At 45.2% G+C, this 25,365-nt stretch overlaps 1 protein-coding gene across 3 annotated transcripts in view; it reads left to right on the plus strand.

Moving 5' to 3' along the window:
• The window catches only part of ITPR2 (inositol 1,4,5-trisphosphate receptor type 2), a 340,554-nt gene that overhangs the window by 48,567 nt on the left and 266,622 nt on the right, over positions 1-25,365 (plus strand). Inside the window, exons 3-6 of one of the 3 annotated variants that reach the window (XM_075004401.1) lie at positions 15,055-15,170; positions 17,808-17,894; positions 19,939-20,097; positions 24,091-24,189. In XM_075004401.1, the coding sequence (XP_074860502.1) occupies positions 15,055-15,170; positions 17,808-17,894; positions 19,939-20,097; positions 24,091-24,189 (461 nt within the window). Of the gene's footprint in view, positions 1-15,054; positions 15,171-17,807; positions 17,895-19,938; positions 20,098-22,225; positions 22,304-24,090; positions 24,190-25,365 lie in introns of those variants that run through there. The other 2 variants (XM_075004407.1, XM_075004412.1) reach the window with 2 other exon arrangements.

Raw genomic sequence — 25,365 nt, forward strand, 5'->3', positions numbered from 1 at the left:
AGAAGTTGCCACAAGTGTTTCTGGGTTTTTGATGTCACCATTCCAGAATGCATTTTTCTCACCTTCTGCTTCCGTTTGGGGGAAAATTGCATTTTTGTGCGGTTTTCATCTTGAGTGCCAGCTGCCATTACAGACATGAACGTGGATCCTGATACATTTCAAAGTTTGATGCAATGTTTTGTGCTGAACATAATGCCCATACAGAATGAGCTCATTATTGCCAGGGCCATTGAGGGACATGAATCTCTGGAGAGAAGAACCATGGATTTTCTGGCAGCACTGTACATCATGGAATGGAGGTTCTGGAGCCACAAAACCAGCACAGACTGGTGGGATGGCATCGTTCTGCAGTCAATGGACAACCCGCAGTGGCTGCAAAACTTCTGCATGCATAAGGCCACTTTCAAGGAACTTTGTGAACTGCTGTCTCCCACCCTGAAAGACCAGCAATACCAGATTGAGACCTGCTTTGGCAGTTGAGAAGTGCATGCAATTGCTCTTTGGAAGGTAGCAACACCAGACAGCTACCCGTCAGTGGGCAATCAATTTGGAGTAGGCAAATCTATGGGCAGGATGGGGGCGTGGGGAGGATGTTGTCACACATGTGGTCAAGGCAATCAACATGCTTCCCCTGTAGAAGACACTGACTCTGGGGAATGTGCAAGAGATAGTGGACATATTTGCTGCCATGGGGTTCCCTAATTGCGGTTGGGCCATAGATGGAATGCACATCCCTATCCTAGCACTGGACCAGCAGGCCTCAGAGTACCTACACAGCGAGGGGTACTTCTCTATGGTGTTGCAGGCATTGGTGTATCACAAAGGTGGTTTCACTGATTATCAACATGGGGTTGTTGGGAAGGGTGCGTGACACGCGAATCTTTAGGAATTCAGGTCTGTTTAGAAGGCTCCGTAGTGGTACTTTCTTCCCAGATCAGAAAAATTACATTGAGAGTATGGAAATGCCCATAGTGATTTTGGGTGACCCTGCTTTACCCCTTGTTCCCTTGGCTCGTGAAGCCCTTCACAGGTGCCCTTGACTCCAGTAAGGAGCTCTTTAACTACAGGCTGAGCTGGTTTAGAATGGGGTAGAATGCGCATTTGGCCACTTAAAAGTGAGGTTTGGGTGCCTTCTGACCCACTTAGACCTCAATGAAATGGACACTACCATGATCATTGGGGCCTGCTGTATTCTTCATAACATTTGTGAGGAGATGGGGTGGGGGAGTTTCATGAGTTTTATGCCTGCATGGGAGTGGGAGGGCCAAGGCAGAGGTCTTGTCAGGAAATTATCAGCAGCTGACCACAAGGGAAAACAGGAAAGCCCAGAAAGATGCACTGAAAAGCAGGGATGCTTTGAAAACCATGCTTGTGAATGAACGTGAAGGGCATTAAGTGGCACCTCCTCCAACCATGCTGTTCCCTTACCTGTTATGAAACCCCTCGTAAACCCACCACAACCATCACTACTCACTAAACCCCAAAGCACGTTAACCAATAGATGAAACTTTTTTCTCAAATTGTAATGTTTTTATTAGGTGCTGTAAAGGAAGAGTGTGGGTAGGGGATAGGAATAAAAAAGAAAAAAAAAAGGAACTAAGATTAGTCAAAGGTTAGCCTTCTGGTGGGTGTTGATGTTTTGGGGCTAGGAACCTGGGCTCTCTGTGGCCTTCCTCCCCTTGTTCTGGGTTCCCGATGAGAAGAGGGTGCTGAATGTGTGGAGGGATGAGGTATGGAATGGGGGGTGGAATGACTGGAGAGGGATACTAAGCCAGGAGTAGGTGACTGGGCTGTCTGGGTTGAGGGAATGCTAAACTGATGGTATATAGAGTGACTGGGGGATGCAGCGCCCTGTCCGGGGCGGAGAATGAATGGGGTAAGAGTGGCATGTGTTGGTGCCTGGAATGGCCTGGTGATGCTGTGCCTGTAAAAGGGGAAGGTAGTGTGTACAGATAGGGGGGCATGTAATGGGGCATTTGTGGGCAGGGTGCATGCATGGATCGCTGACTCTCACAGTGAGGTAAATAATTCCATGTGCCTGCTCATAATAGATCTGTCCAGTTGCGATTTCTCTATCGCCAAATTCAGTAACTTTGTCTGCTTGTGCATAAAGGACATGATTGATTCATGAATTGGTTGTTGTGACTCCATCATCTGCTTCTTTGTATCACTAATTGCATTCTTCTTTTCTTTTGAAACTGCTTGTATATAGTTCTCCAACAAATCATTCTTGGTCATCTTCTTCTTCCACATCATAGGTAGCTGGCTATCTGCTGAACTGTGCACTCTTGGTCATTTTCCATTGTTGTTTGCTGATAAAGCAAATTTAGAAATAGGCACTAGCAATAGCAACATTTTTATCTTTACTTGGAACAGTGACCATAGTCACAGAAATAATGGTTGGCTGTCTGTCTTTAAGAACACATTGCAACTGGAAGGTCACTTTTTGCTTGTAAGACAGAAGAATCCATGAATGCAGAAAGCTGTGAGCTTGTTCATGAAAGAGTTTTACGGTCAATGGTACAGTAAGCTGTCCTCAGTTTCACCGGAAAAATACTTTATTAAAGCAACGCTGGAGCGTGGTGGGGGGAGGGCTGGTGCGGCATGTAGGGACGGTTTGACGTGTGTTAGGGATAATGGACCACAGGGGAGTAAGTGTATTCAGCTTAAAGCAGCGCACGGATTTTAAACTCCCAAGTGGCTACTGGTGAACAAGTTAAAAATCATTAAAAGTCATTGAGGCCATGCACGTGAACTAGGGGAGGGTCTGATCATCTGCTGGCCCCGAAGGGATGTGGAGGGGGCTGCTGCATGCATGCCCGCCTGCCCTACATGGATTTTAAAGCAGCTGCACCAGGAGATGCATGAGTTTGCTATGCACTGGGTAGAATGAGAGGCAAAAAATCATTAGTGACTCATGAAACTTCCCATGCGTTCTTGGTGGGCAAAGGAGACATCAGCCTGATTACACTAAGGAAAGGGGATAAGGAAAGATTACATGTTCTGTCCTGCTGTCATGTTGGAAAATTTGCAAGAATGCTCTGAGGTGCCATGATTCCAGATCACTTATGGGTGGCTTGGTCTTACTGTCAAAGCAGGAATAAGTCAAGTCTCCCCAAAAATCTCATGATGGAAATCCACAAGTGCCTGTCTGAGAGCTTCAGCTTTTTGTCCAAGCAGGCTCTGCACTCCATTCCCGGGCACATTAACAAGCTGCCCTAAGGAAAAGGGCCATAGACCCTCCCAACACGATTGCAACATACTGTTATCAGTAGATAAAAGCCTACTTACCAGAAGTGCCCTCTGCAGGATCCAGGTTGGCCTTTGAATCCGGCTCCTGAGTTAAGGGGAGAGGTCTGATCTATCAGTTCCAGCTGGATGAAAAGTTTGTGGCTTTCGGGGCATAAGTCTAAGCTGGACTGCACCCAGCTGTTGGCCACCACTTCCTCAACAGCACGCACTGTGACCATGACCAGAGCTGTTGATACTATTTTTGGGGGAAGAGGTTGTGTCTGTTGCCAGAATAGCATGCAGCTCATCATAATATTGGCATTTCTGGGGAGATGCCACAGACTGACCATTGGCTGTCTTGCATTTTTAGTAGTTCTGGTGCAGCTGCTTGATCTTCATGCGGCACTGCTGAGTGTCCCTGTTCTAACCCTTTTCTATCATGCCTTGTGATATTTTGCTGTAAATATCAGTATTCCTTTTGCTGGATTTGAGCTGGCTCACAATAGCTTCTTCACCCCACACTGAAATGAGACCCAAGATATCCTGATGGCTCCATGCTGGGGCCCTTTTGCGATCCTGGGAACTCATGGCTACAGGGTGTGCTGCAGAGATGTGATCCACACGTCTGCTCACCACACTGGCCAGAGAGGAAAGGAAATCTAAACAAAATTCCTGGGCTGATGTACACTGCTTCCTGTCACCTACTTTCAGCTCACCTGGAGAGCAGTGGGGATGGGACAATGAGTGGAAAGGACACCTGGAGGAACAGTAGGGGACAGTTTCCAGGGCTAATAAAATTGGTTTTAAACCTGGTTAATCTATACTGTTTTAGCTCGACATTGGAAATTTTGATTTTTTTGAATAACTTCATTGGGAAGTCAGCTGTATAGAAGTTGGCATTACAACCACTTAGAATCGACTTAGTGAGCCCTGGGTTGGAGATGGAGAGTTTATAAAATCGACCACAGAGCCTTAAATTCGACTTTATCTCCAAGTGTAGACCAGGCCTGAGGCACACAAGGCCCTTCACTAGTATCATAGAAGCATAAATAGGGCCAGAGGGGTCCTCAAAGCGGTCAAGCTAAGGCCAGCTCCTTGTGCTAAAGCAGAGCTAGTAAACTCAGCTCATCCCTCAACCTGTTATCAGAATCCTCCAGTAATGGGAATTCTACAACCTCTCTTGGATGCCGGTTCTAGAAGTTATCTACCCTCTAGTGTTAGAAAGTTTTTCCTAATACTTTTTCCTTTCTGGCTCCCTCCATGGCTGGGCAACCCTGGAACCTGTCACACTAGCTTGCTCAGGTAACATTGTCTGCTGTACTTGAGCTTCTGGGCTCTTGGATTTTTGGACCCTTCTCAGGGTCACGTGGACTATCAAGTGATTTTTGTTGCACCCTCTGAGAACTTCACCCTGCAAGTGCTGGGCAATTGACTCAGTATTTACTATAAGTGGGCATTGCCAACTCATGACATATATGGCTAATAAATGACCATTTCTTGTTTAAATAAAATAAATCCATGCTAACATTTAAATATTGGGGCTACCTCTCAGTTACCCTATTTCACTTTCTAACAGGCACCTTCTACTGCTAGGGGAATTCTGCAAAAGTCAGCAAATTTTTTTAGTTGAAATAACAATACGTTATCATGCCAGTTTCAATTATTTTGGTAATTTATTTTAAAAATCCTGTCAGCAAGTATGCCTGAACAACTCTCTCCCCCACAAAGGAGTAGAGTCTTAAAGAAACTCCTGTGACAATCGAATTCCTGTTTCTCTGCCCTTCCCTGCACTCCCCTCGTGCCTAGACACAAGGCTCCCCCAGCTCAGATACCTACGCTCCTTCCCCTTCCAGAGCCCAGGAATAGCACCCTCTGTATGCCCCATAGCCCAGCAATCCAAAGGGGGAAACATCCTGCTGCTTGGTCTCAGGTTTGGGGGTGGGGGACACACCACCACCTCATTTCTTCAGCATGTGTGGGGAACTGCAGCTGCCAGGAACCCTCCCCTTTCCCTGGCAGTGTTTTCTGTGTGTGAGTGGGGCTCTGATGGGTCCCGTGGCCCCTAGTGTCTAGTAATCGTAGATTTAAAGGAGACCCAGAAAGGAAAAGAAAAAAAACTGCTTGTGCCATTTTTGGAGTTGATATGATGATAGAAACGAGCAGGGATGTACGTGTAACCGCCCACAGGCACACTCAAACCTGGGACCTCTAGAGCTCTGTGCAGGTGCTGCTACCATTTGAGCTGAAAATCAGCTGACTCTCAGCTAAGGGGGTAGAGAAGAGTCATTCTTTCTCTGTGCAAGTGGTCTAGGTGCCACTACATGGGACAGTGCGCCACACTTGGGTGTGTGGGTTACACGTGCAGGCGTACGTTTCTTTGGGAAAGTTCCCCTGCTTATTTTTTACTTCAGAAATTCTGATTATGGCTGCATCTACACTACAAGATAAAATTGATTTTAAGTCAGTTAGCCCAATTTTTCCAAGTGCCTTTCCTCACCGTAAATTCCATTAGCTCAACTTATGGACCACTAAAATCACCATGATATTGAAATCCTAAAATTTTAGTAACCTGACAGGTGTAGTGTTCAGTTCTAATTTAAAATTCCAAATGAAGGGTAGTGAGGCTGCGCCATGTCTTTCAATCAAATTCAGTAACCTCCAGACATGTCCCGTATGTGCCCCACAATGCCCCACAGTTCTCCGCTCTGGCCTGTTCCATCTCCACTGCTCTCAGGTGTGGAGGAATTAGGGAATAGGAAGACCGTTACAACTGGGCACCTGGAAGCCTGTGGCTGTAGAGTCGTGAGATGCTGAAAAATCTTCTTTTGTTCTGTTTGCTAGTAGTGCAGTTGTGGGGTCTGTGGTTCTGTGTATACCCCTGCTGGCTGCCTTTTTTTCTGCACTGTCTGGCAAGAGCCGCTGGCCCCCCATACCATGTGTCAGCTAGGCTGCGTTGGGGGTCATGCTTGTCTGGTACTACGAAAATCTTCTTTTCAGCCTGCCCCGCACGTCCCCTACCTTCCCTACCCCTGGAGGCACCACACGATCTGGAATGTTCTCATACCCAGCCGCATCATGTGGCTTGACACCAAAACAACAAAGGGCGTGTAGCACAAGGTGCCAGGCAGCTTGCGTGCAGTGAGGCTCACAATTGTCAGGGGCTGGCTGTAGCCAACGGTATTTTTAGCTGCCTGGTGGAAGTCTCCCTCGGCGGCCATGATTCTTGGGGGTGGCTTTAGCAGGGGGTCTTTTAGCTGCTTGGGGGACTTTTCCCTCAGCAGTAATGATTTTTGAGGGCTGGTGGTAGCTGGGGATTGTTTAGCCACCCCGAGCTGTATGTTTCAGTGAAGGCAATGTATTAGCTGTACAATTACCACAGTAGTCAAAGTAAGGCCTGCAGCAGGGAATATTCTTGTCCTAAGGGTCTTCTTTTCCAGGTCCAAACCTGGCTGTAGTCTGGGGTCTTTTAGCCTGATGAATCATATGAGTTTCAGTGTAGCGACTGTATCTACCTAGACATAAGGGTCTTCTTTTGTGGGAGGCCTAAATCCAGATTCAGGTTCCTGAAAGCGCCTCCATGGGTGGTCATGATTTTCATGGCTGTCCAAAGTGTACTGTCTTTTAGCTGCCCTGGGCCATTACTGATGATTCATTCAAGTTTCAGTGTAGCACCCATGCCTACTCTTTCCAGGGAGGCGTAGAACAATATCCAAGCCCAAAATAGAGCCTAGGCATGGTGTTTCAGTGTAGCACACGTGTCTACTTAAACATCTTTAATATGGTGGGGGAAGAGGGGAATGAAATGTGGGAAGATGGCATCATATACCCACATCTACTTGTCGGGCCAGAATGCAATGGGGCTCAGGGAACTGTGGGCTGAGTTCCCACAATACACTGACACAGTACTCGATTTATGCTCGTTTTAAGCTACTTGTGTGTGGCAGCAGTGAGTTGATTTTGAGGGGAGCATGTGGGACGGTGAAGATGCTCAAAATCAAATGGATAAAATCCAGGGGTAAGAAATCGATTTTAATAAAATAGATTTTATCTCATAGTGCAGAAGCAGCCTAAGTCTAGGCTGGAAGACTTCCACGATGGATCAAGAGCCAGTGAAATGATTACCTCACAAGAATGAAATGAGTGAAAGTTTGAGCAGATGAAATGGGATGGGCTTTTTGATTGTACTGTTTAAAGTTCTGTTTGGTTCTTTTATTTTGTTAAGGCCTATTTAATTTATATGACTCACTAGCCTTTTAAATAAAGTAATCTTTCATTGGAATTGTCTCTCCCTCTTTTTCAAGTAACATGTAAACAACACTGAAAGGGCTCGGAGGTCATTCGACAAAAGCAGGTGAGAAGAGAGTGTTGTCTAGTGGGTAGGGCAGTTGACTTGCAGTCATCAGAAAAGGTGTTCCTGGGTCTCCTCCTGGCCTATTGAGCCATGTCTACACGTGCACGCTACTTCGAAGTCGCAGCACTAACTTCGAAATAGCGCCCGTCATGGCTACACGCGTCGGGCGCTATTTCGAAGTTAACTTCGACGTTAGGCGGCGAGACGTCGAAGTCGCTATCCTCATCAGGAGATGGGGATAGCACCCTACTCCGACGTTCAACGTCGAAGTAGGGACCGTGTAGTCATTGCGCGTCCCGCAACTTCGAAATAGCAGGGTCCGCCATGGTGGCCATCAGCTGAGGGGTTGAGAGACGCTCTCTCTCGAGCCCCTGCGGGGCTCTATGGTCACTGTGGGCAGCAGCCCTTAGCCCAGGGCTTCTGGCTGCTGCTGCGGCAGCTGGGGATCCATGCTGCAGGCACAGGGTCTGCAACCAGTTGTCGGCTCTGTGTATCTTGTGTTGTTTAGTGCAACTGTGTCTGGGAGGGGCCCTTTAAGGGAGCGGCTTGCTGTTGAGTCCGCCCTGTGACCCTGTCTGCAGCTGTGCCTGGCACCCTTATTTCAATGTGTGCTACTTTGGCATGTAGACGTTCCCTCGCAGCGCCTATTTCGATGTGGTGATGCGCAACGTCGAAGTTGAACATCAACGTTGCCAGCCCTGGAGGACGTGTAGATGTTATTCATCGAAATAGCCTATCTCGATGTTGCTACATCGAAATAAGCTATTTCGATGTAGGCTTCATGTGTAGACGTAGCCTTGTTGATCTTAGGCAAATCAGTACATTCTTCTGTGTCACTGTTTCCTCTCCTGCCCTATGTCTATCTTGACTGTTGAGATCAGAGGTCAGCAACCTTTCTGAGGTGAAGTGCCGAAATTTGACTTTTTGATCTCTGTGTATGGTCTGAGTGCTGGTGATACTTTTAAAAGTCACTAATAGTCCTACATATGACAGCTTCATTAATATATAAATTAAGAAACAGAGCTTTATCATTTAGATGGTGGTTGGTAGCGTTACCTCATCTTTTGTTAATCTACAGGCCACATGGCTTTGAGCAAGCTCCTGGCTGCAGGTGGGAGGAGGGGCAGGGCTGAGCCCCTGCATCACATGCCAATGAAAATCGGCTTTTGTGCCACTTTTGGCACCCATGCCAGGGGTTGATGACCCCTGCTTTAGATTATAAACTGTGTGGGATTGGCACTACCTTTTACCATGTGTTTGTGCAGTGTTGAGGACAGTGGTGTCCGATCGTGATTTCTCGGTACTGTCAAAATATGAATATTCATGCAAGACCACAGTTTCACACTTCCACTATTTCTACAATGTAAGAAATAAGTTGAGGGAAATGTAACCAACCAATGAAAAACATTAAGGGATTTTTGACACATTATCAAAAAGCAAAACAAGGGCACAAACCTAATTAAAATGGGGGGAAAATCCTTTTTATAGGTCTTTTTACAGGCAAAAGTTTTGGACTAGGGAGAACTGCATTTAATTCACAGCTTACTGCAGACTTTTCTGTGTGACCCTAAGCAATTTATCTACTGCTTCCTTTCCTATACCAGGGAGAGAATAGAACCACCCTCTCACAGGGCTGTTAAGTGCTCAAACGTTCTGGAAATAGGGGCTATGAAGTTTAGATGGGCTCCCCATGTTCTCTTCCCCATTTAAGTTAGCTGAACAGTGCATGTCAAGTGTTTCCTTCTGCAAGGGTTGGGGTTTTTTTTGCTTTCTTGATGACTGAATAATTAACACACACATTTGCTCTGACTAAAACACACTTTTAATACCAAACACGGACGGTCTGAATAGGAAAGAATTTAATTGTGAAACAGATTACAGTTGGATGACAAATGTCCGTATTTAAGAAGGAAATAGTGTGATACTGCAGCATGTTTGTGTTTGCTGCTACTGACTGACAGCTCAGAACCTGGCAGTGCTCTTTCTCTCTTTTCACCTATTGGGCTGTGTCAGATAATGAAGAAGTATTTAAATTGTACGATGGCTGTAAGATGATGATATATGCAAGATTTGTTCGTGAAATTTTTGGGGAGGTCTGCAGAGTATGTCTTGTACTGCATTGTAAAGCAGTACTTACTGAACTTTAAAAGCTCAAAATACCAGCGCTGCCAAATGCCACTGGTGTGCCACCTTTTCAAGAAGTTGCAGGATTGGAAGCGAAGTTTCCCAGGAATCCTTGAGTTAGAGCCAAATGCCATCTGATCTCTTTCTGTTGCTACAGAGCTTTCTGCTGGTGAGCGAAATCTCTTGGATTTTTTTTTTTAAATCTTTTTGTCTGCTCTGCCATTTCCTGTTGGAAATAGTAAAATTGATTTCACATTAAGGTGTCATGTATCTATGCTATATAATGGAAAAGACTGCATTGCAGGGGGATGGGGAGTTATACAGTTACGCAACTAATGGGGTATGGCCGTCAAGTAACAGAAGCCTGGAAGCAGAGCATACAACATGGTATTGGTTCAGAAGATACCAGGCATCGAGGATATAAGTATTATAGAAAGTGTTTGGAGCATGTGATCTTATAATTTATAGAATATAAATATAGGTTGTCATGAAAAATAATGGTGGACTTGATTTAGAGGGCAAGCCCTGGGAAAACTGAAATTTAGTTGTTTTTTTGATTTATAGTACTGCCTGTTTTTCTCCTTCTCCGAGTTCAAAGTATTGTAAAAGTTCCATACACAGCTATCACACACTCTAATTTATGTACTATGGTTTTCACTGTAAATATTTTCATTTCATACTAAAGCAAACATTGCTACAAGGTGGCAGGGTTTGCTTTGCTAATGCCTGGCAACTACTTTAAGGAGCAGCCACACAAAATTGAGATTAGGTAGCAAAACAGTGAGGATTTGGGGCAAGTGCCAAGGAAGGCACCACAGTTGATTTGACTATGAATCTGGTTTTTGAGCCCTTGAATGCCCAAGCAGGACCTATTGCTGTGGGGGAAAAAAAAGGAAAAGGAGGTGTTTCAATGACAGACTTAATGTAGTGTGGTGGTTGCCACATTGGTCAGTATTTCAGGGATGGAACCAGGGATCTCTGGAGGTGGCAGAACATGCCTTAAGAACTCAAACTAGAGAGCCAAGCGTACTTAATCATCAGTGCAACACTCATGTGCGCTAGCTGTTTGGCATAGAAGGGTGTACAGAAGTAGGTTACCAGAGTATCAGAGAACTGCTGTCCATGGTGATGCGCTATAGTTGAATGAGGTTATAGTCGTCAGGGCCCCAAAAAGTCACAGGACTATCTGTATTTTTAAAAACGAACATATTTTGCTGCCTTTCAGGGCTGGCAACAGACTTTGCTGTGCCTTGGATGGTGTGGGGGAGGGGGCTTGATTCCACCATGGAAGGGACAGTCCTCAAGAGGAAGGAGTGGGACTAGGGTCAGCCAGCCTTCAGCACCACCCAGACTGTGCACTGCCTCCTTCAGCCAGCCTTTAGAGTTGCCTGGACCGCACTGCACTGCACTTCACTTATGCATTCCAGTGATGATTTAAAGGGTCTGGGCCCTGGGGCAGCTGCTTCTCCCCGCTCTCTATTGGTGACCCTGCTTCTTTAGGAAATACAGGGACTGCCGGACCCATACTCTCCTCTCCCTGTTGTGTCGACACTGTCCTTGGACATCTCGCTGTGTTTCATTTTTACTGACTATTCACTTCTCAAGGGTGAGAGGATGTGTACAGTGAGCCAAGTTCTGTTCTTGTTCCACTGGTGGCGGAGAGCTCCGCTGAGTTCATGGTAGTGAAACTGAGTGGGATTTGCATCTGTATCTCATATAGCCTAGAGATGAGATATGCACTTGGATGTCACCTACACGTCTCCAGTGATGAAACAGGATGTACATCCTACTATAAGTAATTCATGCGGGACTTTCCATGTGTGTTTTTACAGATGAATTAGCTGAGCTGGGGAATGAGATGCTCGGTACCCACATGTGTGAAACTTTTTATGGTGGAGGGTTGTCCGCAGCTGATCTAGATGGGTGGTTAAAAGCAGCATGTTTCCTATCTTTGGTTTCCCTCACGTTTGTGAGGCTGACATTTTTTTCCCTGATAGTAACAAATGAACAAGGAATAATTACTTGCATTTAAATATACAAATATAGACAATATAAAAAATAAGTAAAGTGCAACATATAGGCACTGATTTAGGGCATTGTGTAATAATATTGCGGTACCTAGAGCTTTAAGTCTTAATTGGGATTGTGTGGTAGTTGTGGAAAAACAGCGTGTTTTTGGGGAAGAGAGAGCTGGGGAATGCCTGCGAGGCAGTATATTTTTAAACTATTTCTGATGACTAAGCGTTATGTTTGTTTGTGTGAGCCCCTAGATAAGAGGGCAGTAATAAATAAGTGAATATGCTTATAAGTGCGTGTGGCTGTCCCTCCTGATCTATGTCTGAGTGAGGCCAAGCCACATCATTGTCGTTCTCTCAGCATGACAGTCCATTAGCTATCTTTAAAACTCAGGCTGATTGAGCTAGGCTGAGCAATAATGAGTCTATGAATCCTGTTCATTGTTAAGGGCTCCTGCCCTGTAGTCAAGGCAGAACAACCAAAGGACTTATGAGCCCTGGGCCCTCTGACAGGGCAGGGGAGTGAACAGTTTGGGGCTGTGGTCTGTAGTCCGGGTACAGCAATGAAAGGTCTAGCACCCTAGCTGTGTGGATGGTTGACTAGCACAGGTCTCCTGGTCTGCAGGGGGGAGGTTTCCACCCCAAGGATGGGATGGTGAGTGGACACGGACCCAGCTGATTTCATTGGGTCCCAGCCCAGGGTCTGATAGTGGCGGAGTGTCAGCAAAAATCCAGACACAGTGGGAACCACTGCTCTAACTTACACCAAGGTTTGGTGGCTGAGGACCAGAGAGCTGCAGCTAGCTACTTGTGATCTCCACCAGTGCTGTATCTACATTTTAAAAAAAAAAAAAAGTAAGTGTGTGTGTGTGTGTGTGTGTGTGTGTGTGTGTGTGTGTTCATTCTTTCTCCAGTTTTGTTTTCACCTTTTTAAGAAATGCAAGTCCTTCAGTGAAGGTGGTAAATCTCTTTCTAGGATTTTGGGTGCCTAATACCCGCCAGGTCCTTTTCAAGATCCCAGCCTTCGATTAACATTATGATTCAGAAATAATTATAAAATTTGATCATCGTATCTTAATATTTTAAACATTTTAGTTGAAAATGACTTTAGTGAATGTGGAAGTGGACCTAACACAGAATACACCTCCCCACTCCTCCCACCAACAGAGCCCCCTTGCTTTTTATTAGCCCTCAAGCAAAGTTTTCACTTTTTTTAAAAAATCCATCTCTTTATAATTTCCACTGACCATTGATGCTTTTTTCTCTCCACTTATTTCTATATGCCCAGCGTGAAACAATTTTCTACATTTACTGATCAAAATAGAATTCTTCTGAGCCTAGCTTTGATAACCAGTTGACAATAAAGAGTATATAGAAATAAAAACAGTTAAGTGTTTGTTCTCAAAGAAGTCAGACTTGGGCAGGTCATTTAATCTCTCTGTGCCTCTTTCCCATACATAAAATGTGGAAAATCCATTTCTCTTGTCTCTTTTCCTGCTTTTCTGCTTCCATTGTAAGCTCTCTGGGAGAGGGGATACCTCTTATTATAGATTTGTATATCGCCTAGTGAAGGGGTCTGCAACTGAAATAGCGAGAAGAGCCATTTTTTCAAATTCAAGTACAAAATCAATACTCCAAGAGCCACAATGCATGTGAATATGAGACAGCCCTTAATAAATAACATCAACCTGTACTCTTCATAACCCCGTTTGAAGAGCAGCGCACACGCAATGGTTTGTACTAGTTGAAAAGTTTGTTACTTTCACCCTGAGACTGGAGAGCAAATGAGGACAAGGAAAATGCTGTGCCTGGTTTGCATCAACCCTCCCTGCCCCCCCACCCCCCGAATAACGTGCCTCAAACGATGAGCTCCATGTGCTGCCACTTCTCCATGGCCGTCACCCCTTCCCCCTGCCTTCTCAGCGTGGCTGCACAGCTCCAGCAGGGGCAGGCTTGGCTGCCCCTCCCCCCAGCTCCCTGCTCACTTCCCCTACCTGCTGTGCAGGTGGCTCCCTGCCCTGCTGCGCTGAAATAGTGGAACTAAATTTAATTGGCTTAATGGCTGGATTCCTCCCACTGCCCTGCTGGCTGTTAGTGGAGCTAAATTGAATTGCTTTATTTCAGCAGCAGCAGGGCTGGGAGCCACAGAGAACTCAGTGGTGGCAACTCCTGGAGCCACAACTGACTCCTGACAGAGCCGCATGTGTCTTGGGAGCTGCAGGTTGCCATTCCCTGACCTAGTATAAAGAGGATCCCTTCTTGACTGAGTCCTTTTAAGTTTTGCTGTGATTCTACTAGTACTAGATAATACACTCTGCTTTGTGATGTTGGTTATGCTAGTCAGCTAACAGGGTGTGATCCTGTGGTTAGAAAACTAACTGTGCACTGTAGAGGCCAGAATTTAATTTTCTGTCCCACCATGGTCTTTCTACATGACCTCAGACCATTTACCTACTCCCTCAGTTTCCCATCTGTGAAATGGGGCTGTTGCTGGATAGAAATTCTCTGTCTCACACGAATCTTGTGAGGATAAGTATAGCTAAGGTTTTGAGGTGCTCAGATCATATTGTTAGAGGGGCTGTCTAAGACAGGTCCTTGCTGAGATCAGTTAAAAAAAAGTTGGGTATGTGGTTGTGATATCGATGTGTACAGTGTATGTTTTGCCTAGTGCAGCAGAATGCCCTGTAACCACCTGTGGTACTTTGGAATAATGATGGAGACCATTTGCAACTTTTATCTGTAATATTCTATCTCCACTGAGTTCCAAGAAACCTGAGGCTGGTGAGCAACTTGGGTACTGTTTTGTTACCCAACCTTGGGGAAAGCACATGTGGAATTGAACAGTGTTAAAATTCCTAATATTCCTTGCATCCGTGTGACCATCTTTTTATTTTAGCACTGCAAAAGATTAGTAGTAGGAGCAGGTCTCTGAAGCCCAAGAGGAGGCCACTTATTCTCAGGCTTTCAGAAGTCTCATACTTTCAGCCATTATAAAGTATCCACAAGGCCATATTAGAGCAAAGAAGAGTGGGGAAAAAAGCTTGCAGGTTTACATATTTCTTGCAGTCTTGTGGCCTAGAGCTCTACCTTGAGTGTTCAGAGAGCCTGTGCTGAGTGGGAGAGTAGGAGTCATTGAAAGATTATGGTCAACTCAGCTCTTTCTCCCACATTTATGGCTTCATTACTGTTGGAATGTTTTATATCTAATGTAATCTATGACCCAACATTGTTGTATCTAGGCATTGCTGAAAAAACAAAAGAATCCCATCCAAAAAGGAAACATATTTCAACATCTCTTTCATTGGTGTATTTTTTTTTTCTGATTTTCTGCAGATTGCCTTTTCAAGGTGTGTCCTATGAATAGATACTCTGCACAGAAGCAGTACTGGAAAGCCAAGCAAGCCAAACAAGGAAACCATACAGAAGCAGCTCTGCTTAAGAAGCTACAAGTAAGAGACATGTTAACTGAATCTTTAGGCAGTGGTAGAATTACAATATAATGAAGACACAATAACAAATTGCCATGGTGACTATTATGCCGCCATAGCAATCCTCTTTATAGACCCCCTTCCTCCAGCCTCCTACCCCTGTGACTGGCACTGTTACCCTCTAACATCCTGTGGGTCTTGCCTTAGATTGTCAGCCCTTTGTCACAGGGAATGTTGTGTTGAATCACTGGGGATGCCTATGTCTTTCTTTTAATTTAGAGGATCATTTTAGGTCTGAGTTCTAGGAGTTAGGCAAAGGGACATGGAGAGCCCTTTTCCACACCTTCAGCCTGACATATCTCCGGTAAGGCTGCTGTTATTGCTGTCAGTATAGTTGGTGGCACCTGCTCATCACTGGACACCATATACTTCCCTCCTTTGCATCAAACACAGTGGATATGAAGAAGGAGTTCCTTTGTCACTGAACAAGGGTCTGCACAGAGAGCAAAACATGCAACAGAAGGCGGGGTCCAGAGCAGGGGACTTGCTTGATTCTGTAGCTGCCTCTGCCACTGACTGTCCTTGAGTAAATCATTTTAAACTCAGCCTGCAACCATGCCATTTGTGAACTGCATGCTGCAATTAAACAGAGTCCCATTAAAGTCAAAGAGGGGTCTGTGTAGGACCAACAGTCTTCGTGCATGCCATGCACTGCAGCACTGGGGCCTCAAGCATCTATGAAGTGCTGGCTAAAAGTTGTGCAGTATTGCAAAATTTCTAAAATAGTTTTGTGACTTTTGGATAAAAATGCTACATAAGTGGAATTATTATTGTGCATTTCTTTTTCCTGTATGCACACATCCATCTCTTAGAGCTGGAAGAGACCTCCAGAGGTCATCTAGTCCAGTCCCCTGTCCTCTCGGCAGGGCCAAGCGCCATCCCTGACATCTATTTGCCCCAGTGCCTCCTCAAGGATTAAACTCACAGCCCTAGGTTTAGCAGCCTAATGCTCAAACCGCTGAGCTATCCCTCTCCCCTGTAAGTTACCACTGATGTAACTGGAAGTGTGTTAGTTTATAATACTGTAGTGGTCAGTGCCAGGGGGTTGGCTCCTCTGGGGCGAGTAAGGCACAGCACCCCGCTAAAGTCCCACGGCCTGGTAAGTCCATCGCCTTCCAGCAAGGCTGAGCCACGCAGTTTATAAGCCCTGGTTCTGGGGCACCTTGCATTAGGTTTGAGTAATGCAATTTGTAAATCCCTGCCCTGGAGAATGGTGGAGCTACAGGCAATGAGGCTCAGCACTGTGTTGTCCATCTGAGCCCACAAAGAGCGAATGAGCCCAGGCCCTGCAGCAGGGCGGGGCAGTAGTGAACAAGGCCCAGCGCCCATTTAGCAGGGCTGAGCCATCCAAACAGCACACCAGTGGCTTCCCTGAAGCAGGGTAGAGCAGCTGGTGCACCACCAAGGCACTGTAGGTTGTGAGATGCAAAGGATCTCCAAGGGGAGAGGGGCGCAGGCCCACCTATTCCACTGCACCCCAGCCTGGGGCCCTAAGAGCAGCTCATGCCAACAGCCACTGAGTGGGGATCCAGGCTGAAACACACCAACATAGGCTCTGATGGCACATTCCCTGGGCTATTTCCTGCCTCTGCCTCCATCAGTGCAGGGTCCCACTCTGGGTCTGCTACGAGATTGGGCAGGTGGATATCCTCTGGGGAAGTAGCTGTCAGCAGGTCTGGCCGCTCGGGCATGTCTACATCATAGGGTTAGTGGACTGGAGGCAGGATCCTACGGAGGCAGGATCCTGCTTGAGCAGGAGGACTGGAGGCAGGACCCTGCTTGGGCAGGTTCTGGACCTCAGGATAGCTGGCAGCTGACATGCTCAGGCAGGTCTGGGCCCTCCACATAGCTGGCAACTGGTAGGCTCATATGCTTGTGCTCTCAGAATGAGGGACTTGTAGTGGACCAGTGGGCTCAGGCAGATGTGGAAAGTCTGGGTACTGGGCTAGTGGCAGGCCTGGCTGCTCCTCTAGGGTTTGGTCGGTTTGGCAGTCTGACTGCTCTGGCCTGTATGGCAGTCCAGCATGGGCTCTCTGGCTCCTACCTTCAGGAGTCCAGCCCACAGCCTCCACTCAGCTCAGTGGTCTCCCTTTCAATGAGTGCTGGGTCCTCCCACGGGTGCCATGTTCTGTGGGGTGGGGCATAGGTCTCTGGGACTGCCCACCAAGGCCTCTGGGAGGCTTCCTCTGCCTTGAAGTCTGGGGGAGGCCACCGTACCTCACTACAAATGTCCATGTATTTTGTCTTTTTATTTCAAACTGTAAAAGAAGATGAGCGGGTGGAAATTTGGGATGACACCAAGCACCAGGAATTATTTTCTTGTTATTGAACTTCTAAAGTGACATTCAGATAGGATATGATCCGTAAATCATGAATTGTTTTACTTTTGGGAATATAAACCCTAAGTGATTATATAGCATCTGTGTGTAGCGCACAAAATTATGATGCCGCAAGAGATGGTGCTAAATGTTTTTTCTCAATAGTGCAATAACAGCTGTAGATTGGAGAAGGCGAATGTGCTGCTATTTCCTTTGTTTCTTAACCATTCCAAAAGCTGAATCCTAATATTGATTTCCTGTTTAAATTATTCTTTTGCAGCATGCAGCGGAACTGGAACAGAAGCAGAATGAATGTGAGAACAGAAAATTGTTGGGTGAAATCGTAAAATATAGCAATGTCATACAGGTAAGCCAGTGAAATGCAGCTGCATTCTCTCAGAGCTGAAAGGGGAACAGATGTTTCATTTCAGGGATTATTGGGAACATGAAACTCACTGGGGTAATTCTGGTTGTCACAGTTGGTAAATAAAACCTTTTTGTAAATGTTCCAGAAGTACTGTATATGCTTTCTGATGGTGTGCCAAAATCGTTTTTTTCAGTATGTCTCTATTGTTACATTTCAATGATATATGTTGATACCATCACTGGAAAAAATGATTTGCACTTCATCTAGATCAGAGGAGTCATTCTTCTTCCTTGACAAAAAGGGGAAAGATGTTATATTCTCAGGCTCAGTAAAACCTTACATTTACACACACACAGCTGAAAGGGACCTTGAGAGGTCATCCCATCCAGTCCCCTGCACTCACAGCAGGGTGTATCACCATCCCCAACTGTTTTTTCTGTTTACCCCAGACCCTTTAATGGCCTTTTCAAGGATTGAGCTTGTAACCCTGGATTTACAAGGCCGGTGCTCAAACCACTGAGCTATCCCTCCACCCTTGTTTAGTTATTGGCTCCTGTCTATTAAGAAATCTCATTTAAAGGGTAGTGACATTAAAAACAATCCAAGGAATAGGGCAAGAGGCCCCTGAATATCAAGCAGTGAGTTTCATGTGGCCTGATCATTGTATCCCTACTCTCTGTTGTTATTATCTGATAGGTGTTGGCTACTCATACAGGGGTTACCTGGCCCTAAGCACGGGAAGGTGGTTTCACTGCTGGGCCATTACTTCTAAAGTGCTTTGAAAGACCATGACCGTGTATATAAGTATCAGATCAACATAGCTAACCAGCTAAGGAGAGTAGGGAAGGGACAGTGTGGCTCCACCCCAGCAGCGAGGAGAAACTTTATCTGAGCTACGAAGCTTGGTGTGGGGGTTCTAAACCTCAGCTAGTAAACAACTGAATTGATGGATGGAATATTTGTGCATCATGTAAGGCCTTGTATGAACACTCATCGGGGCTGACAGCCGCCGGGGCAAGGTGGGAGGAGGAGCTAGTTTGCCATGCTTGGAATGGGTGGCACTGAGAGTGGAAGGGGTGGAGTGTAGGGCAGTCAGCCCTGAGGTCCCCCCCATGCTCCTGCTGAGCTGTGCATGCAGCAGTGCCACGGCAGCCTTTCAAAGGGACCCAGAGCTCTGGCTGCTGCTGCTTTGGTAGTGGTGGCTGGAGCTGTGGGCCCCTTTGAAAGGCGGAGCCCTAGGGCAACTGCTCCTTTTGTCACACTCCCTCCATCGGCGGGCCTGTGAATGCCTGTGATATGCTGGTGATCTAATATCATTGCAAAATGTACCTATTAGTACTATAGGAGGATTTCTGAATATGCATTGATACCGTGCTTTAAAGCGTGTGGGAGGAAGGAGTGGTTCCTGCCCAGACAGGATGTATTTTTGTGTATTTGGGGGAAAGAATGAATTACGTTATTTCTGTGACCTGTCCAGGAGAGCACTGGACGTTGCAGAGCACATGGTGTTATGAAAAATATGGGACTGGTGGTATATTGGGGTCACCTTGCTGGTTGTAACCTAAGGTGGTAGATGCCACTGGTGGGGGAGAGGAGGGCTGTATGCAGGCATCTGGGATCAGAGCTGCTGGAGCAGGGCCCTGTAGCATACTGATAGCCAGGGTGAGACCTGCATGCCGGTAGGCTGCTGGTGGGTGGCCCAGGTTGGAAGCTACATCAGCAAACCATTGTGAAGTGCTCAAGGTTACAAGGGCAGGTTAGTAACCTCCCCCATCATTGGTTTGGATTTACACCCTGCACTGGCCAGTCTGAGCCCAGTGTATATAAAATGTGTGCCACATAACTGATCTCTGCACTGTATTCTTCCACTGTCTTTAGGCTCTTATACAGTACCTGTTCCCTTGGTTTATTCCAGTATCCTGTGAGCTCTTTTCTGGTTTGATTTTTCTCTTTTGTTTATTTGTTACGAAAAATTACCAAAAGCTTTTAAATGAATTCCTGATGGTCAGGCAGAAGGAACCCTAATTATTGGTTTTATTGACAGTTGCTGCACATAAAAAGCAACAAATATCTCACCGTCAATAAGCGGTTACCAGCTCTTTTGGAGAAGAACGCTATGCGGGTGTCTCTGGATGCTGCAGGGAATGAGGGGTCCTGGTTTTATATCCAACCATTTTGGAAGCTGAGGAGCGAAGGTGACAATGTAGGTGAAAATACTATCATCTAAGATGCTTATTGAGAAAACAAAGGGAGGCAAGAAGCAGAAGAATTTCTTTGTGGTTTGAGTACTGATTTATGACGTTAATGGAGTTATTCTAAATGATATCTTTGCTGAATACACAGTACATAAGTGTATAATGCAGCCTCAAATTACAAATGGAAGAGAACATCCAGGGTTTGGTTCTACACTAGTAATGCACGGTGGGAAGAGGTCCGGTTGGTGTAAGTTGATGTAATAATGACATCAGAGGTGTTAAGCTGATTTACTCCACCTGTGACCTCATCCCATTGTACATTGTGTGTGAGGTGGAAGATAGGAAGAGAGCCCTTAGAGTCTGAAATAAATGCACAAAAAGCAACAACAATGAAAGTAAAGGGTTAAATTCTGTTTTCAGTTCCATAGATTGAGTCTCTAGCAAATATATTGCACTTTTCCCATGCATTGAACTTCCAGTGTCCTCTCAGGAAAACTGGTGTGTGTGTGTGTGTTCCATCTCTAACTGCTATGCTTCTACTTTTGAGTCCAGGTGGGTCTTGCATATTAGCTCAAGATAGAATGTAAGAAGAGATCATGACTGGAGATCTAAAAAAACAGTGTCCTAGGCTTGAAACTCAGTTCTTTAACCATGGTTTCCCATTCATTATGCCAGTTCAAATCCATCTCTGACAGGGACCAGTTCATATTGCAGACGGGACTGGTGACTCTGGGTGATCTTGACACATTCAGCAAATCTCTCGTCAATAAACTGATTTTTGACTTGAACTTACGCTGACTTCTTTAGTAACAAACAGGAAGCCGTGCTAGTCTATACACTATCAAAACAAAAAGCAGTCAAGTAGCACTTTAAAGACTAGCAAAATAGTTTATTAGGTGAACTTTTGTGGGACAGACCCACTTCTTCAGACCATAGCCAGACCTTAGTGAGTCTGTTCTGGTCTGGCTATGGTCTGAAGAAGTGGGTCTGTCCCACGAAAGCTCACCTAATAAACTATTTTGCTAGTCTTTAAAGTGCTACTTGACTGCTTTTTGTTTTGACTTTTTTAGAGAACTTCAATAAACAGTTAGCACAGTGACTTAAGGATATTACCTAATACATTCTAGCAGTCTAATCAGTATGCATTATTGATATCCAACTAGTTAGATGTTCTAGGAACTGATAGTAAATTTGTCCCAATTGTGCAGTCCTCCATCAAATCAAACTCCATTTGATTTACATATGAAACCTGGTGGGGAAGGCCAGAAACTGCTCCAACAGAAGTGAATGGCAAAGTTTGCACTGACTGCTTTGCAGGATTAGTTCCTTATTGACTGCTGATTTTGGCCCTCTGCCAATTAAACTTGCTTTCTGTCTGATATTGTGATACACCACAGGAGATGACTATAATCAGCTGCTCATAGGAGGTACTCCGAAGCCTGCAGAATAGCAGCCTAATCAATCTATCTAATGTCATTGTAGCAGTATCTCAGTAGGTGAAGTTACTCCACATTCACACTAGACTTCAGGATTGCTCTCAATTACCACAGCCGCAAGGGCCCCATGGGTCCATTTTGCTGACCCAGATTGCTAGAATGCTGTGTGTTCTGGCTATGGCGTCTGCCACTCCCAGCACATTCTCTGCACTAGGGTTGCATAGACTTGCTCATTGCTCTTTGTAAGAGGAATTTCCAGGAGCCCTATTAAATCACCTTTCCATAGCATTAACACTCTGACATGTGGCCCAGAGATTATAGTGGCATGGTTAGGCTCTCACTAAAGTCAAAGGATAGATTCTCATTGACTTAACGGTACATTTCATCAGACCCTAGAACATAGTTATTTGGGTTGAGAAGTGAAAGGGTGTAGCTCAGAGACTTGCTGATTAATTACCTCCACGAAGCGAGTGAGAAATAAATTAACCCAGTTTAGATGTCTGTAGGAGTCACAGTTCCTTCCTGGATGTGTGCCTGGATCAGCACTGCCATATGCCACTTCTTACTTTTCACTCTCCCACCTCCATGCAAAGTTTCAGATGCTAGCTCTCATTGAATGATACTTTTCTTTTAATGGGGATGCTCGGTTATGTGTTTATTAATGTTGTTGTTATAATACAGCTGTATTTGCAATGGATTTTGAAGTCGTGATTCAATTCTGCAGGATCCAAGCCTGGTGGTTTATTTTGGTTAATGAATTGTCTGATCTTACATGGCTGTAAGTAAAGTCTGTGTGAAGCATGGCATGCAGGAATGTATTGCATAAATAATGCACCTTAAAGACACATATACGTCATTGTGTTGGATTCCTTTAGTAAACTTCCTTGTTTTGGATCTGTGGGGATTTTGGACACATATCCTGAGCATGACAACACATTGTTTGTTACTAGAACTTGTCTTCAAATTGTTAAACAACTTGAAATAATGTGTGTTCAAACACCCTTTAGGAAAAATAGGCCAACTTCATTGGCACTGATTTCAGTGCAGTTAAAAGAAGATGAATTTGGCCCAATGTATTTGTTAATTGCATTCAGTTAGCAAATGCAGAAATCAACTTTCTGTCTGTGTTCCAAAAGAAAAGCATGGCTCACACAGCATTTCTTGTGACACTGAGCACAGTTTTTAGTAGCTGCTTCCTAGTTTTTGTATGTCTGTATGCTTAGGCTTGCTGTGAACACCACCACTAAATCAGAGCATCAACAGCAAAGTTTGAGCAGGGCTAACAGTGTTATTCTTACTAGATTTAAAATATTTCCATTGCTAGATGTGAGTAGAATTCTAGTCACATGACTCTGTTGTTTTTTAGGTTGGAGAGACCATTTTGCGTGTTATTTTCCCCAGAGCTGTCTGTCGTGTGCGGTGCAGGCAGTGCACGAGAGCTGGAATGTGCCCGTGGCTGGCTGGCTGGCTGGCTGGCTGGCAATTTCTCCAGTAGGGAGGGATCTCTCAGTTGGCACAGCTGGCACTTGTCAACCACCTTCCATTGTGTAGGTGCCTTTCCAGGAGCAGGGCTGAGCATGCTTGCATTTCTTTGATTCACAATTGGTATGTGATCCTTCTGGAACCACAGCCAGTTGGGGTAAATTAGAGCACTCTTTTTAGGCTATTCTAATTCAGACCAGTCAAGGCTTGGGGCTTTGCACTTTTGGATCACAGCCACTCACCTAGGCTGATCTGACCTTGGCAAAATCTGGCCCAAAGCCTGTAAGGCTTTTGTGAAGTCAAAGACAAAAGGCTGGAGAATATAGGCAGATTGCAATTGCAGGTGAGAGAGATCCTCCTCACAACCTCTGGACTACTTCAAGTTCTACCTGTCACTTGGCTGAAAATGTAAGGGAGCAAAAGGCGTGAATGCGGTTTTGTGTTTGGATTGGGTTGTTTTTGCAGACCTGGAATTGATAAATTTATAGGGGTCACTTTTTCACCTGCAAATCCCTATTCAATCTAGTAGTCAGCTCACTGAGGCTACATCTACACTGCAGCCCTATTTCAAAATTATACAACTGTACACAAAATATATTTCGAAATAGCATTTCTGGACATGTAATGCTGTTTTGAAATAGTGCCACTGGAACTCATTATGGCTTATTTCAGAATAGCGCTATTGCGTGTCTTAACAGTGCCTATTTTGAAATAGGCATTATTCCTCCTGCAGTGAGGGTTACGAGTTTCAAAATAATGCACCCTCTATTTTCAAAATAGCACATGTATAGTAGAGACACTCGCACAGTTATTTTGAAATAATGGCTGTAGCATAGTGTTGATATAGCCTGAAAGTACTGAAACTTGTTGGGTTGAAATTTTGAACTTGATTTGCTCCGAGAGACGTACTTGCTTACTCAGCTGGGAAGACATTCCATGGTTTCTGAATTGTCCTCGGAGGAAGATGGCCAAGTGAAGGTCCAAGTGCATCTACTAAGCTGACCCTTAAACAGTGTAGTGTGGCTTTCTTTTATTGGCTAATTACCTGTGACTTAATTTTTGCTGTTTGTTTCTGGTGTTCAGATAGTTGTGGGAGACAAAGTTGTGCTGATGCCGGTCAACGCGGGACAGCCTCTTCATGCCAGCAATATAGAGCTTCTAGATAATCCTGGCTGCAAAGAGGTGAGTTCAGCAGAAGAGGGCTAGCTGACGATTCATAATGGCTATGTCTACACATGCCTTTCCCTTTTGGAAGGGGTATGTGAATGAAGCGGGTCAAAATTGCTAGTTTTTTTTGGGAAGAAGGGTGCTTTCGAAATTGGACTCTATCCAGCTAGTTTGTAGTATGAAAGGAGCACTTTCAACGCTCTAGGTGTCAGTCATTGTGCAAACTGGGTGCTGAATATTCATATTAGCACCTCATCAGCATTCTGACAGGGAGGGGCATGTGTTAGACATAGCTAACATGTACGCTTTCTGCTTAGAGATGGTGTATGTTGCTGTGGGGAGCCCAACCATACCATATAATTCTGCTGGTACTACCCCAGAGAGAATCATAGAATCACAGAACACTAGGACTGGAACGGACCTTGAGAGGCCATCGAGTCCAGCCTCCTGCCCCAATGGCAGGACCAAGTACTATCTAAACCATCCCTGATAGACATCTATCTAAGCTGTTCTTAAATATCTCCAGTGATGGAGATTCCACAGCCTCCCTTGGCAATTTATTCCACTGTTTGACCGCCCTGACAGTTAGGAACTTTTTCCTAATGTTCAACCTAAACCTCCCTTGCTGTAGTTTAAGCCCATTGCCTCTTATTCTATCCTCAGAGGCCAAGAAGAACAAGTTTTCTCCTTCCTCCTTATGACTTCCTTTTAGATACCTGAAAACCGCTATCATGTCTCGCCTCAATCTTCTCTTTTCCAAACTAAACAAGCCCAGTTCTTTCAACCTTTTTTCATAGGTCACACTCTCTAGACCTTTAATCATTCTTGTCGCTCTTTTCTGGACCCTCTCTAGTTTCTCCACAACTTTTTTGAACTGCGGTGCCCAGAACTGGACACAATACTCCAGCTGAGGCCTACCCAGCACAGAGTAGAGCGGAAGAATGACTTCTCGTGTCTTGTTCACAACACACCTGTTAATGCATCCCAGAATCATGTTTATTTTTTTTTTGCAGCAGCATTGCACTGTTGACTCATATTTAGCTTGTGATACACTATAATCCCTAGATCCCTTTCTGCTCTAGTCGTTCCTAGACAGTCTCTCCCCATTCTGTATATGTGAAACTGATTGTTCTTTCCCCAGTGGAGCACTTTGCATTTGTCCTTATTAAACTTCATCCTGTTTACCTCAGA

The sequence above is a fragment of the Carettochelys insculpta genome, chromosome 1 (genome assembly GCF_033958435.1).
Source record: "Carettochelys insculpta isolate YL-2023 chromosome 1, ASM3395843v1, whole genome shotgun sequence".
In the NCBI taxonomy this organism is placed as follows: Eukaryota; Metazoa; Chordata; order Testudines; family Carettochelyidae; genus Carettochelys; species Carettochelys insculpta.